Below are 18,522 nucleotides of genomic sequence, written 5' to 3'. Positions count from 1 at the left end.
TTCCACAGCGCGGACATAGGTTTCCGGGCAGGAGTTGATCACAGTGAGAGTTTGCCAAACATGCCTTTCTCTTAGCACGTTTCTCCCTTTTGTCCTGAGTTCAAGCATCTTCAAAGCCCACAACACCTTTGGAAAAGGTTGTTCTCCAATTCGAGTGCTCGCAGGCGAGTGTTTCCCAGTTGTCAGTGCTTATACTGCATTTTTTAAGATTTGCCTTGAGAGAGTCTTTAAACCTCTTTTGTTGACCACCAGCATTACATTTTCCATTTTAAAGTTCGGAATAGAGTACAGTGGTACCTCGAACCTAAGTTTACGAACTTAATCCGTTCCAGAAGTCCGTTCTTAAACCAAAACCATTCTTAAACTGAAGTGCGCTTTCCCTAATGAGGTCTCCCACTGCCGGTGCCCTTCCACTGTTCAGATTCTGTTCTTAGACCGAGGTAAAGTTCTCAAACCAAGACACTATTTCCGGTTTTGCAGAGTTTGTAAACCAAATAGTTCTTAAACCAGACTGTTCTTAAACCAAGGTACAACTGTAGTTGCTTTGAAAGATAATAACCAGGCATCCGCACAACATGACCAGTCCAGTGAAGTTGATGTTGAAGAATCATTGCTTTGACCCTGGTGATCTTTGCTTCTTCCAGTACACTGGCATTTGTTTGCCTGTCTTCCCGAGTGATGTGTAAAATTTTCGGAGACACTATTGATGGAATCTTTCGAGGAGTTGGAGATAGTGTTTATAAGTGGTCCATGTTTCACAAGAATACAGTAAGGTTGGTAGTACAAAAGCCAACCGCGTTGGCGGAAGCCAATAAAACAAGCCATTCCTGTGGATTCACTGTGGTCCTTAAAAGCCAGGGTGTTGACGTTCAGCCAGACCTGAACAATTTCCAAGCATCCCTGGCCTTACCTAGAGATGGTGGGAAGGCAACCTGGGACCTTCTGCATTAAAAACAGATAATCTACTGCTGAAGTACAATGGGACCATTTCTCACTCCCCCCAAAACTGACACTCCTTGGCCCCCCATTTTTTGTTGACCAACCCCCCACAGATCATTTCCATTGCCAAAACACCAACAGGACATAGCACACAAAACCTGCGCTACCCTGAGAAAACCCCTATTCCTGATTTAATTTATTTCATTTTTTGGCAGATTTGCACAACGGAAAACACACACCAATAAATAAATTTTAGAAAGGGGCAAGATTAGGCAGCTAAAACTGTTAATAGGATTGGAATAACACTTGAATTTTGGAATCTGAAAAACCAAATAAATAATATATTTTTTAAAGAAAGAAAAAAAAAAGGAGGGGAAGTAACTGGATTTAGGCCAAAGGGTGTGCTCAGACTTGCATTCTGCTCTCAGAAGCTCCTCTAGACAGTGCATCCAGGTCTTAGTTTTGGCCAGATTCTTGCAGTTCACTGATACGAATCCAAAAAGGTGCACGCTGCCTGGCAAGGAAACAATTTCTCAGGGGAACCAGCAGGGAAGTTAGGGAATGAGCAGATAATCCCAGTTTTATTAGGAGTCTACTTTAAAGCCTTCCAGAGGGTGCCCTAAGGAAGTACGAAGTACTCAAACTTGTTTTGTTTTTGTGGGAGAGCATTTCATATTTCATCTTTTAATCAGGGCTGTCATTTCCATCAGAGATGGCAAGAGCGCATTCATTCGTTGGGCAACATCTTGTTTATTTTCTGGAGGCAGGGGGAGGAGGTAGGCTGCATCCCCTCGAGGAGATATGGAACACAGAAAGATAAAAAGCTCTTGAAAAAACCACATTGAAGGTGAAGGAGGTTGGCACACCTAAGAGCCAAGAGAAATACGAGCAGGAGAAGGAGAAATGAGATTATTTTGATAATCCAACACCACTTCAGAGCGCTGAGCCCTTCTGAAAATTTGGTCCAGGGGGTAGTATTCTGTCATCTTTGCAAATGATAACAAACCTAAAGCTGTGGATGATTGACTTTTACTCTGAGTGAGATGCTGCCATTAACCTGGCAACCTCTTACTTTAATGCCCACTCCTTATCAGCCACAAATTTAGTTTTGTGTAACAAATAATTAGTTTGTTTATGCTGTTTTAAAATAAAATCTGGATACCGCTGAAATTGGTGGAACTGACAGTATTGTTGCCACAATTAAATTGCTCCATCTCTTACGGATTTAAATATTGTTTTATACACCTTATCTAAGTTAGTAGAGTCAGAGAACAATCCTACCACGTTTACCGAGAAGTAAGACGTTCAATGCTTACTCCAAGTGCATAGCATTGCTGCCTCCACTTGCTCCCCCCCAACCCCGCCAAGTTTTCAAATTTTAATGCAAATGTCAATTGTAATATGGTTGGTTATGTTCTACGGATGTGGGTGGCGCTGTGGTCTAAACCACTGAGTCTCCTGAGCCAGAAGGTGGGCGGTTCGAATCTCCGTGACAGGGTGAGCTCCTGTTGCTCTGTTCCAGCTCCTGCCAACCTAGCAGTTCGAAAGCACACCAGTGCTACTAGATAAATAGGTACCGCTCCGGCGGGAAGGTAAACGGCGTTTCCATGAGCTCTGGTTTAGTCACGTTGTCCCATTGCGCTAGAAGCAGTTTAGTCATGCTGGCCACATGGCCTGGAAAGCTGTCTGTGGATGAACACTAGCTCCCTCGGCCTGAAAGCGAGATGAGCGCCACAACCCCATAGTCACCTTTAACTGGACTTAACCATCCAGGGAGCCCAACCCAGATCTGCATTTTTTAAAAAGAGCTCAACACCTGACCTAATATGTATGATGCAGCAAGCATTTGAGAGCTAACCTGAGACTCCCCAGGCCTCAAAGCGAGATGAGCGCCGCAACCCCATAGTCGTCTTTGACTCGACTTCACTGTCCAGAGGTCCTTTAACTTTACTAGCTGCTTTAAGAACAACCAATGACTGTTACTCTGCATACTTACTTGTTATTTTAGCACGCTTTTTTATAAATGCAATGTAAAGAAATGAAAATGCAGTGCTACCATCAGCATTGCATTTCAATCTACATGCAGTTATGTGGCTTTGTGTGCGTCAACAAGGCTTATGTTCAACTGCATTCACACGTCACTTTAACGTGTTAAATTCCACATTGTATTTGACCTTCCACATGATGTCAACACCACTTCTTGGAATACGGTGGACTATAGAGTTAAGTAGGGACGCGGATGGTGCTGTGGGTTAAACCACAGAACCTAGGACTTGCCGATCAGAAGGTCGGCGGTTCGAATCGCCGTGACGGGGTGAGCTCCCGTTGCTCGGTCCCTGCTCCTGCCAACCTAGCAGTTTGAAATCACATCAAAGTGCAAGTAGATAAGTAGTTACCACTCCGGCGGGAAGGTAAACGGCGTTTCTGTGCGCTGCTCTGTTTCGCCAGAAACGGCTTAGTCATGCTGGCCACATGACCCGGAAGCTGTACGCCGGCTCCCTCGGCCAATAAAGCGAGATGAGCGCCGCAACCCCAGAGTCGTCCGCGACTGGACCTAATGGTCAGGGGTCCCCTTTACCTTTACCTATAGTGTTAAGTTAAGCGTTGTTCATTTCCATGTTATTTGCTTCCAGAAAGAAATACAAAAATCTGTGCGAATGCTGAAATGTAATGTGGAAATTAGCAGATAGGAAAACGCCGGGAGAAGGGGAATAAACTGATGTGTGAATGCAACCTGAGGGCTGCTTTGCAGCACATGTCTGTTTGAAATATATTTTATTGCAGCACATTTTGCCATTCCAGCCAAGGAACAACCAAAATGCATGCATTTGGAATGTTAACAACCTCCATAGCATACCGTAAGATTAGTCAAACAATCCTCAGTTAATGTGGTGTTAATTTTTCAACTAAAGATTTGCAGATTTGCAGTTCAAATGTAGATCAAGTGCTCCCTCTTCAGAAAATGCTGCATAACTGCATCAGGAAAACTGCGCTGAAACCCTCTGGGATCCTTCAAATATGATACTTGTGCTCCAGCGAAGAAAAGCTATTAAGACTGTAGGTGTTCTCCTCCTCCTAAATTGCATTTGAAACCACCGAGGCACAAACAGATGAGCAGGCGAATTTTCCAGAGTCTTCTTAGTGAAAACATTTTGAGTTATATATTACAGAACAGAAAACAAAATCTATTCAGCACAGAAAACAAAATCAGTTTGATACCAAATGCATTATCATGCAAACTGCTACCGATTTATCATTTGAAACCAATTGCAAGGAATGATTTTTATACTCCCATGTTTCCTCCACTGCCTGGGCAACTGGAAAGCATTCAGGGAGAGACATTCTGGGTAAACAGTTTAGAAAGTGAAATGTGCCCAAGTTCAAAAAGAAGAGAACAGAGAAAACACTTATTCTGGGGAGGGAGAAACAGAGCTATAAAACCTAGAAAACATCAGCTTTCTCCACCAGTGAGCAGAAGGAAGTCTTTTGGCCTTCATGATTTAGCAAAACATTAACAAAGCACTGTTTACTCAGATGTAAGTCCCTCTATGTTCAATGGCATTTACTCTTGGGTGAGTACACTCATACCTTGGTTTTTGAACAGCTTAGTTCTCAAATGTTTGGGCTCCCAAACACTGCAAACCCGGATATGAACTGTTCCGGTTTTTTGGAAGCCGAACGTCTGATGGGGCTTCCGTGGTTTCTGATTGGCTGCAGGAGCTTCCTGCAGCCAATCAGAAGCTGCGCTTTGGTTTGTGAACGTTTTGGAAGTCAAACGGAATCCAGAACAGATTCCATTCGACTTCCAAGGTACGACTGTATGTGTATAAGACTGCAGAGAATGAGGTGGGCAGGAATGATCCCAATGTATTTGCAGATACCATAGTGAAGAAGACAGTTCAGATCCTCCTTCACACTGTTTTCTTTTTAAAAAAAGAAAAAAGAAAATATTCAGATTTATTATCATTTCACGAGTAGAAATACAAATATGTCTGTATTGTTAAATGTGTCTCTCTCATTCTGCGGAAGTTACGCTGAGAGTATATTTACTTGTGTGGCAGTAATAAGCCCTCCAGAGGAAACGACTGTTTTGCTTAACTATCCTGATGTCACGGCCGAAAGCTGATTGCCAAAATAAATGGAGAGGTAGACTGCAAATGTCTGAATTTCTGCATTTGTACCAGGAGTCTACACAAGATTGCTGATCAGCAACCATAACAATTTCTGGACTCCCGATACGGCGTGGAAACTTAACCCACTTATTTACTTTGGCAGCCGCATGTCTCCTAAGGAAACCAGGAGGACTCGAATAATCAAGCCTAATAGCCCTTCTTAGAACCGTTCCTCTCATCACATGATGAGGGTTTGCTGTTTACAAGTCAGTGGTCTCCAGACCACAGCATGGTTTGGACATTCACGGTAAAATTAGCTGTGCTCTGCGGGGGACCGAAAATACCAACAGCAGCTTGTATCCCTTAACGCATTCCTTGGTGGAAGTTAATCGCAGTAGCGCATGAACAATGCCAAACACTGACAGAAGATTGCCGGACTGTCATTCCTTCCATCCTGAGTTGATAGTATTATGCATGCAGAACGTTAGTCATCCGTGATGTAACGGCGCACAACGTTAACCAAGGCTGGCTATTCTTGCACACTGAGATAATGTGTCGCTCTCGTACTCTTCAAGCTGTTAAATCCATTACTAAATTGTGGGTGGGTGGGCTTCGCATGAGGCAGGAATCTCCACCTATCAAACGACTGCTCAGGACCCTTCCCCAAGATTGTCCAGAGACTCGACTGTGAAAGGAAGTCTCTTGGAAGAGACATCCTTGTGAGAAATCCACGGCCTTCGAAAAGTTATGGACTTCCCATCAGTCCCAGCCAACATTCCCTATGGCCAGGGATTATGAAATCCAAGATCTGAGACCACAGGTTCCTAGCCCTTGCGTTGCACAAAGGCAACTAGAAACGCCATCACTGTAACTTAATTGTGGGCTGGCTCGCTACTTAATAGGTTTTTAATCTCCTAGATAGCTAAAGCATGCTAAAAAGGCAGCCTCTTCCAAGGCTTTTGTTGAGAGAATTGGAGAGATATTAACTTGTGTTGCCTCCTTGGCTAGATGGAGGAGAGGCGTAGGAAGTGCCACAGACTAAGGGTGTAATTACCCCATGGATAGCTCTCTCTTTTTGGAGAGAACATCAAGTTTCTTTCTGCAAGAGAAATCAACTGTACACCTCTACGCATCTGGCAAACTAGGCTGCCACCCACAAAACTTGTTATGTACTGAAGTTCTCACCCTGAGCCAACAGGGGGATACTGTAGATAGTTATGCAAATAAGGGATCGAAGGTGACATTCAGTGATTGGATAGTTTTAGAAAATTGTTACAGTTACGTTGTACTGGAGCTCTATATAAGCAGGCTGACTGAACCCTTCAGTTCAGTTCTGTCCTGGCCTGTGAAAAAACAAGAGCTGTTTGAAAAATCGTTGTGTCGTCTGATAGGTTCACCCACAACTTAACACCCAGGGCTTGCCAATCAGAAGGTCGGCGGTTCGAATCCCCGCGGTGGGGTGCGCTCCCGTTGCTCGGTCCCAGCGCCTGCCAACCCAGCAGTTCGAAAGCACCCCCGGGTGCAAGTAGATAAATAGGGACCGCTTACTGGCGGGAAGGTAAACGGCGTTTCCGTGTGCTGCACTGGCTCGCCAGATGCAGCTTGTCACACTGGCCACGTGACCCGGAAGTGTCTCCAGACAGCGCTGGCCCCCGACCTCTTGAGTGAGATGGGCGCACAACCCTAGAGTCTGTCAAGACTGGCCCGCACGGGCAGGGGTACCTTTACCTTTACCTTTACCTTTACCTTTACCTTTACCTTTACCACTGCATTTAATTGCACCTAGGCTAGGAAACGTACATTCTAACTGGATTGCTTTCCTTTGCCCTACGACTTAGTAGCATTTAATATTTAAGCGCATCAACTCAAGTCACTAGCGAAAGCAGCCCAACCGAACTTAGTGGGATTGCTGTAAATTGAATAGTTTCAGAACTACGTTTTGAGTTCTGCAACTCAAAAATAGCCATATAATCCTGAGTGTGCTCCCAAAGCGCTTCCTCTGCCCCTCCGTATTACACTGAATTCAGCAGGGATTTTAAATGCCCTCCAGCTTTTTGACCCTACCCAGGTCTGCCTGCTCAGTACGACTTGACATTCTGCAAAGCCATGCAATGGGGGAAACTGTGAAAATGCACCTCAATAGAGCAGAGATGCACTGTGCTAGAAGCCCATAAATGTTCCCCTTAACTTTTAAACTCGGAAAGTCCGGCAGATGGGTTCAGATAAGCTGCTATAGGAAAAATGAAAGATTTCGTGCAGGCATTACCAATGTGATAGACTGACCACCCAAGTGTGCAATTACTTCCAAGACACACACACAAAATTCATTTGTTTTTCCACACAGCTGACACGGGAAAATCTTGCAAGGAGAACAGACTAATTTTAATAACTAATGGTTATCCACTCAAGGTTTTTTTTTAAATATTATACAAAAATGACAAAACATTGGGTTTGGATTTGATTTAAATCAATTGATTTAAATCACAATTTAAATCACTACTCAGTAAGACTTGATTTAAACCCTTTTTTTTACAGAAAGACTCATTCTTGCTGGTATAATCTTAATCTTTTCAACCAGATAAAGGTTTCATTTTTTGGAATAATAAATTTTCAGAGTAGTTTTTACAGTTGTATCAAAAATGACTGATTTGGTTATACTATTAGAATACTATTACATAGACAGATGATTATGAAATGATTGTGGGGTTTAATAAATTAACTGTTTATATTTGGACAACGTTTCTACTGTACTTTATTGGATGGATAAAAATAATCATTTTCTTAATAGCAATTTAAACAATTTATTTAACTAAAACAATAACATTATAGCACATGTATCCATGTTTGTTAACTGATGTGGTTAAACATTTTTTTAAAAAAACACAAAAACTTAGACTGAGTTTTAGCACTCATGAAAAACTTAAAACAAATCCTTATTTCCTGATGCATAGCCTTTGGACTATAATGTAACTTAAATAAAAAACTATCTTTAGAAAGATTTTTCCTCCAAAAGCATTTTATTTTAAAAATCCAAGTTAAATTTTTAAAAAAATCCGATTTAAATTTTTAAAAATCCACAATTTTTTAAAAAAAATCATTGATTTTTATCCACCTTGGCTGAATCCAAAGATGTCGTTCTGCATACAGAAGGCATCTTCAGCCCTCAAAAACACTGTTATACCATGTGCTATTGCACAGAAAAGTGAACTTGAATCTGGATGTGTTTTTCCACCCAACAAGCATCATCCTTGCAGACTAATGAGATTTGTCATAGAACGTATCAGTTATGATACTGCACAAACTCTTCCGAATGCCAATAAAAATTATTTGGAGAAAACTCTTCTGAATACAATTTGCCGAGCAGCTGTACTGGCTATCCAATTTCCATTCATGCCTCCTAGGATCCAACTTAGTAACATCTTTTGCCAACAACCAATAATACAGCTGCTAAATTGCTTTTATTTGTTTTTTTATTATTTGATCACCTATATGGCTTATTTTTCAGCATATTAGGTGCACTTAACACATGGTTTAGAAAGCCGCAAGCTTTGCTGCTCTCTGGACCAAGACCACAATTTGCCATGCTAATCTGCCGCTGCACCGGAATAAGTCGAGATCCTAAGGCTGTGCACTTCAAAGCAAGAAAAGTTCACCAAGTCAGTAATCTGCTGCTATTTAGGTTCCGAAAAGCAGCTTACCTTTATAACCAATTTGTGCAACATCACGGCAGTCTCTTCAATTTCGGATGCAGCCTGCAAGTAAAGTGGAAGGAGAGTCGCTTTAGCAAAAAGGCAAGAAACACCGGCATTTGAAGTCAACGTTCCAAAAAGCACACAGTTGAGGGAGTACCGTACTTTTCCCTGTATAAGACAAGGTTTTTTTTTTACTTTAAAATAAGGTTAAAAATCTGGAGGCATCTTATGCACACATAGTGCATATGCCCATTTTCTGAATTTGGGGTCCCCAAAGCCTTATACACAGAAAAATATGGTACTTAGAGGGAGAAATGTTATGTACATGTATGTACATCATTAGGTATGTATCTCTTTACTTAACAACTCATAGCCGAGGTCCAAACCAGGTGTCCCCAGATGTGCAACATCATGGGAGAGGGGTTGTTCCCAGGACTTAGATGAAATTTGTCATTTTTGCTATGGGACACTGCATGTTGTTTAAGTGATCTTGTTATATTTTACAGTATTGGGATGTGGTTTTCGGGTCTGTTATTATATTTGCTATCAATTTGCTGCGTTACGAAATCGTTGCTTTGTTGCTTTGCTATGTTGGTAGGAATTTGTTTTTGTAGTGTCTGCTCAAAATGCACCCCCGTTTCCTTGTTGCACGCAGCTCTGAGCATGATGCCTTTGTGTGGGAATGTTCAGGGAGGCAGGAGAGGATATATTGTTTATTAATACCCTTCCTAACTTGCACTAGGAAGTTCTATAATTAAGCAGAGTTTTAACACTCCCCTTTTAAGTGCATAGCAGGTAGCTGGTTGCAAGCTTAATTAAGCTTTTCAATATAGATTCCTGGTAAGATCCCTTGTTTCCCTCTTAAAAGAATAAATACGCCACAATCTTATTTAAGATATATAAAAGTAGTTTACTCACAGCATCATCAGTTCACAGATGGATCCCTGAAGGCAGCCTTGTTATATATATATATATATATATATATATGCGCGCGCGCACACACACACACACACACACACACGTGATATATACATGTGAGCCTATCCTATATAGAGATAGTCTCTTTGTTGGCTGAAAGCCAACAGGGCATCTCTAGCTAAAAGCTGTTGCTCCAACAACGAAGTCAAAAAGAGAGAGTGGCTGCGTGCTTTTGTTACCTGCACAGGTAAGGTCACACCCACCTCTAGTCACATGCAAGAGGAAAGATGCTCCAGGCCAGGGGGAAACAGGAAGTTTTTGACTGGCTGGAACAAACATCCCCTTTGCATGTCCACTCTAGGCAAACAAGGAATGTTGTACTTGACTGCTACTTATGTATCACATCCCACATTTTGGTGCAAAAGCGGCATACAAATTGAATGAATGAATGAATCCTGTGGCCACAGGATTGGATTAGAGCATTGGGAACCAATGAATTTGATTGGAGCACTGTGAACCAGAGAAAGGGACATATTTGTGGTGGCTCCCTATCTGTAGAACTCCTGAAGAACACAGGGTCGGATCCATCAAGCATTACATTGTTTCCAAATGTCTTCATTTCTATGAGTTTTCTATGAGTTTTCGGCTAGGCTGTGAGGTGCTTCAACTGCTGTTTTCAGATTACAATAGAACAAATGAAGCAACTGTATGTTTTACGTAAGGTTGCATTGGAAGGCCTTTGCCTAAAAATATTTATATTTCTATCTCTGTCTGTGGGTTGTGCTTCTGAGCAAATCCCTAATCTCTGGTCATATACGATGTAAGACATGAGACAAAATAAAGAAATGATGGACTGCGCATCATTGGTACTTGCAAAGACACGGGTTTTGCATGCACTGATGATCAGCGATGCTCGAAAATGCTGAGCCTCTATATGTTGGTTTAATTTCACACAGGCAAAGGAAAACAGGCCACACAGGGTGTCACTGCGGCATCAGGTAATTGATAGCTGGGTAGTCCTGCCAAAGTTGTCTCTGATGGAGGAGGTAAGGATCTGGCCTCCAAGCTGAATCTGTTTTCCTTGCTGCAGACTATGAGATGAATAGGCATTTCTGAACCACAGAAGATTGACTTGTCCTGCTATCACATCTGCATTTACTCCAATAGCTGATTAATATCAAACATCATGCTGGCATCTATATTCCTTTTTAACAGAGGCAATAAAGACTTTAACAGAGGCAATAAACAAACAAGCATTTTCTATCCTTTTACATTAGGGAATTAGAAAAAACAAAACACCACTTCAAATAAAAGAAGAATGCCACATGCTAAATGCTATTTGGCCATTTGTTGTTTTGATGAACTGGAATATTTTTGCAAAAGGATGCAGGTTACTGAAGTGAATTTATTGCCTAGCTCCAACAGAAATAAACAAAAAGGAGAAGAAAAATTACAGGCTCTGGACAACTCCATTTCTCTCCTAGTTCCCACATTTTATTAAACGTAAGCCTGATTCAACTGAGCCTAAAATCCACCATGCTGATGGAGTGCTCAGAAAAATCCCAGTTCCCCAATTACCAAAAAAAAAGGGGGGGGCACTTGAAGAATTTGATCCAGCATCAATCCTAGCTTCCGATTACAGTGGTACCTCAGGTTACATACGCTTCAGGTTACATACACTTCAGGTTACAGACTCTGCTAACCTAGAAATAGTACCTTGGGTTAAGAACTTTGCTTCAGAATAAGAACAGAAATCATGTTCCGGTGGCGTGGCGGCAGCAGGAGGCCCCATTAGCTAAAGTGGTGCTTCAGGTTAAGAACAGTTTCAGGTTAAGAACGGACCTCCGGAACGAATTAAGTACTTAACCCGAGGTACCACTGTACGTGCAAACCCAGAAGCAATGGCTAACAGCTTCAGAACAAGCCATGGTTTACAGTAGGCTTATTGGGAAGCTGTTAGCCATGGTTGACAGTTCGCACAGCCTGGGAAACTATGGTTAACAACTTCCAGATAAAGTTAATTCAGTGCTTGGTGTAAGAGGGTGAGAGCAGGATTGCAACCCGATCCACTTTTCTAGAAACTTTTCTGCTCTGCTTCACTACTCTGTGGGCTGAGACTGTTGGGAGAAGGGCAAGACAAGGGTATTGAATCAGCCTTCTATTTGCCTGGTAGTAGGTCAATCACCTTGCCAACAAAGGTCCGTATAGTGAAAGCTATGGTCTTCCAGGTAGTGATGTATGGAAGTGAGAGCTGGACCATAAAGAAGGCTGATCGCCAAAGAATTTATGCTTTTGAATTATGGTGCTGGAGGAGACTCTTGAGAGTCCCATGGACTGCAAGAAGATCAAACCTCTCCATTCTTAAGGAAATCAGCCCTGAGTGCTCACTGGAAGGACAGATCGTGAAGCTGAGGCTCCAATACTTTGGCCACCTCATGAGAAGAGAAGACTCCCTGGAAAAGACCCTGGTGTTGGGAAAGATGGAGGGCACAAGGAGAAGGGGATGACAGAGGACAAGATGGTTGGACAGTGTTCTCGAAGCTACCGGCATGAGTTTGACTAAACTGAGGGAGGCAGTGGAAGACAGAAGTGCCTGGCGTGCTCTGGTCCATGGGGTCATGAAGAGTCGGACAGGACTAAACAACAACAACAACAACAACAACAACAACAGGTCAATCAACTGGGTCACGAAGTGGGGAAGAGCTCAGCTCAATTTGCCACAGTTCCAAAATTGAATTCATGTACGCATAGACCCAAATGAAGGAAGTGACCTATTTTTTATTTTTCTGGCCGGGGAGACAATCCTTAGATTGAAAAAAGGCTTCCCAATGTTCCATCCTGTTATCATCTGCTGCCATAAATGCTTAGCTCCCCTTTTGCCTTTCCAGACACTGTCCTGAATTGTGCTTCAGGCTAAGGGGAGGGAGGGGTGGATTTGCAACACAGGCCATTCATCAGGCCGACCAAAATGCTTTCTGCATTCCTCAAGTCCTGGGAAAAATAGGCTAGATTCTTTTATTACTAATCTTTGCACTTCAACACTTAACGGTCTGACAGAAGGGCTAATGCTGTGTAATTAAAAGCAAATGTTTCCTGGATTCAAAATAAAGCAGGGCAGGATAAAAGCTGGTTGAGCAAGAGCAGCAGAGCAAAGGGGAAGAGAGGGAACAAGCTATTCAGACAGAATTTAAGCTTTTTTTTAATAATAATGAAAAAACCCACCCAATAAAAGCAAAGCAAATTAGGACCATAAAAGCACTGAATTCTATTCTGAAGTGTCCAAACAGCTACTAAGAATCCTTTAGCTAAGCAGTTTTAAGACAAGCCACTGTGTTTGTGTGCGCTTTCATTGTGTGTATGCACAGACAACATCTAAATGATGCGCAACCATGCACATCATGGTGCATGGAAGTGGCCGGAAAAGGGGGTGCAAGGTAAAAATGAAGGTACAAATAAAGGACCCCTGGACGGTTAAGTCAAAGGCAACTATGGGGTTGCAGCGCTCATCTCGCTTTCAGGTCTAGGGAGCCGGCGTTTGTCCACAGACAGCTTACCGGGTCATGTGGCCAGCATGACTAAACTGCTTCTGGCGCAACAGAACACTGTGACAGAAACCAGAGCGCACGGAAATGCTGTTTAACTTCCTGCCGCAGTGATACCTATTTATCTACTCGCACTGGCGTGCTTTCGAACTGCTAGGTTGGCAGGAGCTAGGGCAGAGCAATGGGAGCTCACCCCACCACAAGGATTCGAACCGCCGACCTTCTGATTGGCAAGCCCAAGAGGCTCAGTGGGTTTAGACCACAGCGCCACCTGCGTCCCTCCAAAAGGGGGTGGAACAGGGCATAATCCATAACCCTAGAGAAACAGAGTAGTTACAACTGGGAGCCAATCTACAGTCATAGCTCTTGTTACGTTTGCTTCAGGTTAAATCTTTTCAGGTTGCATCCCGCGGTGACCCAGAAGTACTGGAAAGGGTTACTTCTGGGTTTCGCCACTTGTGCATGCGCAGACGCTCAAAATGATGTCACGGGCATGCGCAGAAGCGGTGAATCGTGACCTGCGCACACGCAGATGCGGGTTGCGCTCTGCTCATGTTGCAAACGGTGCTCTGGAATGGATCCCATTAGCAACCAGAGGTACCACTGTATTTTAGGTGGTTGTAGCCAACCTATTTTATGACAGTTATTATTAAAATTTGTATACGGGCCCTTCATCAGTAGATATCAGGGCGGTTTGCCACATAAAAATACAAGATAAAACAGAGAATACACAATAGATACAAGAACAAAAATCCCCATTCCCACAACACATTTAAAAGGGTATCAGATGTTATTCAGTCCAAGGCCTGGTTGACACAGAACATTTTCAACCAAAGGTGTGCATTCCACACTCGTTCCTATGCTGCCACCCTCAGGACCTTTCGGGGAGGCACACAAAGAAGGTACTCAAATTCCTGTGGAGAGAGGTGGTCTTTGAGGTCTCGTTCTCTCCTTCTGTGCCAGGGCTGTGCCACCTGAGACTGCAGCTAAAGACTCACAGGACTGAACAGTCCTCTGCAGAAGAAAACAAACCCCCACATGTAGAAAGCTAGCAATTAATGGGGAAGTCTAGGCTAAATCTCTTCCCCACGATATGCTTGTCTGCTGTGAGCAAGGATGCTATTAGATACAGGTGTGCTCACATCACATAATCCATGAATGCAAAAATAAATAAACAAAAAATGAGAAGAAGAGAAAGAAAGGAAGTTGTTCTACTGCCACAGCTAATGGCGAGCATCCCACAGCCATGAGACTGTCAAAGAACTTCTCATCCTCCCCGGACAAATTTGGTGCAATTCTTCCTCTTCCCTATACTGTAATGGCCTGTTTATTTTTGATTGCAGGCCTGCAGGCAAGCCACATTTAACTACAAAGCGCTTAGCCGCTTGTAGTAACTCAACAAGCAATGAAAGACCGAAGACTTATGATGGTGCAATGACCTTACCCTGCTTCTGAGCGGATGGGAATATTCTGGTGGGTCAACACTATATCCCTCTATAACCTTCTGCTTTTCAGTTCTGCACAGTTTCATATCAAGCTAGAAGAAAACCTAACTGCTTGTGCTGTCCTTAGAACATCTGTTTTGCTCAGCCAAAGGCAATTAATAATTATTTTATGGTACAACAAAAATGGCGCACCACTGAAAATATGATAAACAAATAACCTAAGCTGATGCAATAGCAAATATACGTAACAGCAGCAACACTCAATTATTAAAAAATACAATGCAACACTTTAACAACAGAAACACTCCCAAAATTCTTCATCCACCTCAAACTTATAATACAACAGCAACATCTAGTGTCCAAAGGAATTATTACTGCAAAGAGACAGCAAAGGATAAAGAAAAGTCACACTATCCAGGGACAGTCCACATATATATTGGCTTATTCCTCCCTCCCCCCCCCTCTCTCTTTTTATTGTGACCCAGACAATTAATAACAGAGGAATATTCTTCACAGCTGTGAGCAGAGCAATGAGGTGAGGGCTAAGTGAAGACAAAGTGACATTTAAGTACAGTGGTACCTCAGGTTAAGAACTTAATTCGTTCCGGAGGTCCGCTCTTAACCTGAAACTGTTCTTAACCTGAAGCACCGCTTTAGCTAATGGGGCCTCCTGCTGCTGCCTTGCCACCGGAGCACAATTTCTGTTCTCATCCTGAAGTAAAGTTCTTAACCTGAAATACTATTTCTAGGTTAGCGGAGTTTGTAACCTGAAGCGTATGTAACCTGAGGTACCACTGTATAATGTTGTTTGCTGCTCATGCTCAGGCTCCACAGAAAAAGCATTTTGGTTACTGAAATTCATTCCGATTGTGCAGATAAAATATAACGGATAGAATTCTACATGGTGGGGTATTAGGGTGTGAGAACAGACGAGATCCGAGCATTCCTAGGCGTGCAATTCCAGATGGTGAAAATGTCAGGCACCATCCTGGCACCAGGCATCGTCACTTGGTTGATAGGCTGGTGCAAAATGCTAATTCCAAACACGTCTGTTTTTTTAATATATAAAACTTTTATTAAATTTTCTGTTTTACAATTTAAAACACTCATTTTACATCCTTAAAATACCAATGACTTCCCTTCTTCTCTTTCCATGCTTTATTTTACATATCACAGATCCCTGCATATTTTACATAAACTATACCATTCAGTTTTCCATTATTCCATCCATCAAAACTTGTTTACACTGTTGAATTTATCTTAATGCTGCCAGTGTTTTCAGCTGAATATAATTATTTCCCATATATTCAATAAATGTTTTCCAATCTTCTTTAAACATATGTTCATCTTGTTCTCTTATTCTATATAAGACTGCAAGTTGTGCATATTTTGTCAATTTAGGTTGTCAATCTCCTTTGGTTGGGACATCGCTCGTTTTCCATTTTTGGGCTAACAGGCCGCAGTAGTGGCATACATAAATAACCTTTTTTGACACCTGAGAATTTCCGTCTGAATTATCCCCAGCAGAAAGGACTTTGGTTTTGGGGGGAAAGTACTTTTGAACACTTTTTTTCAGTTCATTATGAATCATTTCCCAATACTCTTTTACCCTTTTACAGGTCCACCACATATGAAAGGACGTTCCCTCTGCCTCTTTGCATCTCCAGCACTTTTCTGATTCTGTCTTGTACATCTTAGCAAGCCTACTCGGAGTTAAATACAGTGGTGCCTCGCAAGACGAAAAGAATCTGTTCCGCGAGTCTCTTCGTCTTGCGGTTTTTTCGGCTTAGCGCTATTAGCGGCTTAGCGGATCAGCTGTTAAGCGGCTTAGCGGATCAGCTGATAAGCGGCTTAGCGGCTTAGAAAAAGGGGGGGGGAGGGAAAAAACACACAGGAACTCGCAAGACATTTTCGTCTTGCTAAGCAAGCCCATAGGAAATTCATTTTGCGAAGCACCTCCAAAACGGAAAACCCTTTCGTCTAGCGGGTTTTCCGTCTTGCGAGGCATTCGTCTTGCGGGGCACCACTGTACCATCTGTGAATCATTTTCTGAACACTTCTGAGCATCCCTATTTTCACATCAAGAATCGCAGACTAAGCCAAGGGCAGGGAGCTTGAGGCACATTTTTTGCTGGACTACAAATCCCATCATTCCTGACCACTGGCCATAATGGTTTGGACTAATGGGAGTTAGAGTCCAACCACACCTGGAGGGACACATTCTTTGTCCAAGTTCCTCTCACCCCCTGAACATACTGAAAAATGTATTAACGTCCATTTGCTCTGCACAAAGCTACTAAAGCAGAGAACTGAATGCAGAATTATTACTTCCGATGAAATCCCAACAGAGCACAAAGGAGTGCAGCCTGGACCAATAATCCCTGGATCTCTGAGGTGCCAAAATCCCAAGAGAGCAGAAAAGATTATTTATGTATGCGATCATAGCTGCAGAGAGATTATTGGTCCAGAGATGGAAAGAAGAGAAGGAGAACGGGAGATCAAATTGATGGATTATGCCGAAATGGCTAAAATGACCAGAAGAATAAGAAATCAGGAAGACCAAAATTTTAATAAGGAATAGGGAAAATTTATAACTTATCTTAAAAACCATTGCAAGCAGTTAAAAACCTTAGTAGGATTGGAATAGCGCTTGTAAATTAATTGTGATTTTTTTTATTGGTTTCCCAAAATTTTAAACAGACACAAATCATATCTGAACTTGATCCAGTCTTAGTGACATTGTTAAGTGACTTCCTCAAATTCCCCTAGCTGAATTTCACTGTATCATTGTAACAGTTTTCCAAAACCAATTTTTCTCATAATATTAACTTAATCACTTAACGTCTTTCTTTCTTTCCATTTTAACTTTAAACATATTATTCTCTAGCATCACATATTACAACGGAGAGGTAAAAGATTTGGATTATCACAAAAGAGGCCGGGGAACATAATTAACAAAGGGGAGGAGGGAAGTCCAGGAGATTCCTTGGAATCTTGTTTTTTATGTTGTATGTTCGATACGTGGCTGTAAAATTTTTAAATCTGAAAAACCAAATAAATAAATTTGAAAAACACACACAAAGGCTTAAGGTGCGTGTGCTGTTTAAATGAAGGCAGCAGGATGGCTCGGTCGATCAAAGCCTGGGAGACTCTTCATTTCAGGATACTGTAGGTTCGAGCAAAAAAATAAATAAATAAAGATTCCTGGCTGGCAGAGGGGGTTGGACTAGATGACCATCGGGTGTCCCAACTCTGCAATTCTAGGAATCTAACCCAGGGGCATAAAGCGGCACACCTTGGTGCAAAAGGCTCCAAAATAAGATGCACCAAGGGGAAACAGAGGTAATTCCACTATGAGAGGTCCAAACCCCCAGCTGAGCCCCTGATTCCGGGCAGCAGCTCCCCTCTCTGCTTTCTCCCGCCGTAACTCACCGCGGCAACCTTGAATTCGGCTCCTCCGCCGCCTTTTTTTCCTTAGAGGGAAAGAGAGGCGAGGCTAGCGCACGAGACTTCCGGCTGTGTTCGGAGTGGGTGGGTGGGTGGGAATGGAACGGACTACACCGCGAGGCGCTTTTCTCAGCTCCACTTGAGCCTCGCATTTTGCTTCCAGCCCCAAAACATTTAGTCGGCTTTTCTGTTGCTTCTCTATAACGCGCCGTTTGTCGGCCTTGCCACTCTCCCTCGCTTCGAAAACGACTCGGAAATGTGGCGCGCGAGCAGCAGAGCTCGGCCCTTGGGATCCCCCGCCCGGTTCAAAAGAGCCGATTCGCGAATAGGAATCGAGGAAGGCTCCTCTCGGCTCGACGTCTTCCGGCCCATTCAAAGATGTCCGCGGTCTACTTCCGTTTCCCCCCCCCTTACGTAAGGGCATTTC

At 42.8% G+C, this 18,522-nt stretch overlaps 1 protein-coding gene across 2 annotated transcripts in view; it reads right to left on the bottom strand.

Moving 5' to 3' along the window:
- Positions 1–18,462, bottom strand: part of SLX4IP (SLX4 interacting protein) — a 99,713-nt gene extending 81,251 nt beyond the window's left edge. The window contains exons 1-2 of one of the 2 annotated variants that reach the window (XM_081857505.1): positions 18,081–18,462; positions 8,750–8,803 (exon numbers count right to left, since the gene is read on the bottom strand). In XM_081857505.1, the coding sequence (XP_081713631.1) occupies positions 8,750–8,773 (24 nt within the window). In that variant the 5' untranslated portion in view covers positions 8,774–8,803; positions 18,081–18,462. The remainder of the gene's footprint in view (positions 1–8,749; positions 8,804–18,080) is intronic. The other variant, XM_081857504.1, reaches the window with a different exon arrangement.
- Positions 18,463–18,522: the final 60 nt, after the last annotated feature.

The sequence above is a fragment of the Podarcis erhardii genome (assembly GCF_964252035.2).
Source record: "Podarcis erhardii genome assembly, chromosome: 3".
NCBI lineage: Eukaryota > Metazoa > Chordata > Lepidosauria > Squamata > Lacertidae > Podarcis > Podarcis erhardii.
Note: the sequence above shows the minus strand (reverse complement) of the source record. Positions and strands in the feature narration are given on the sequence as shown.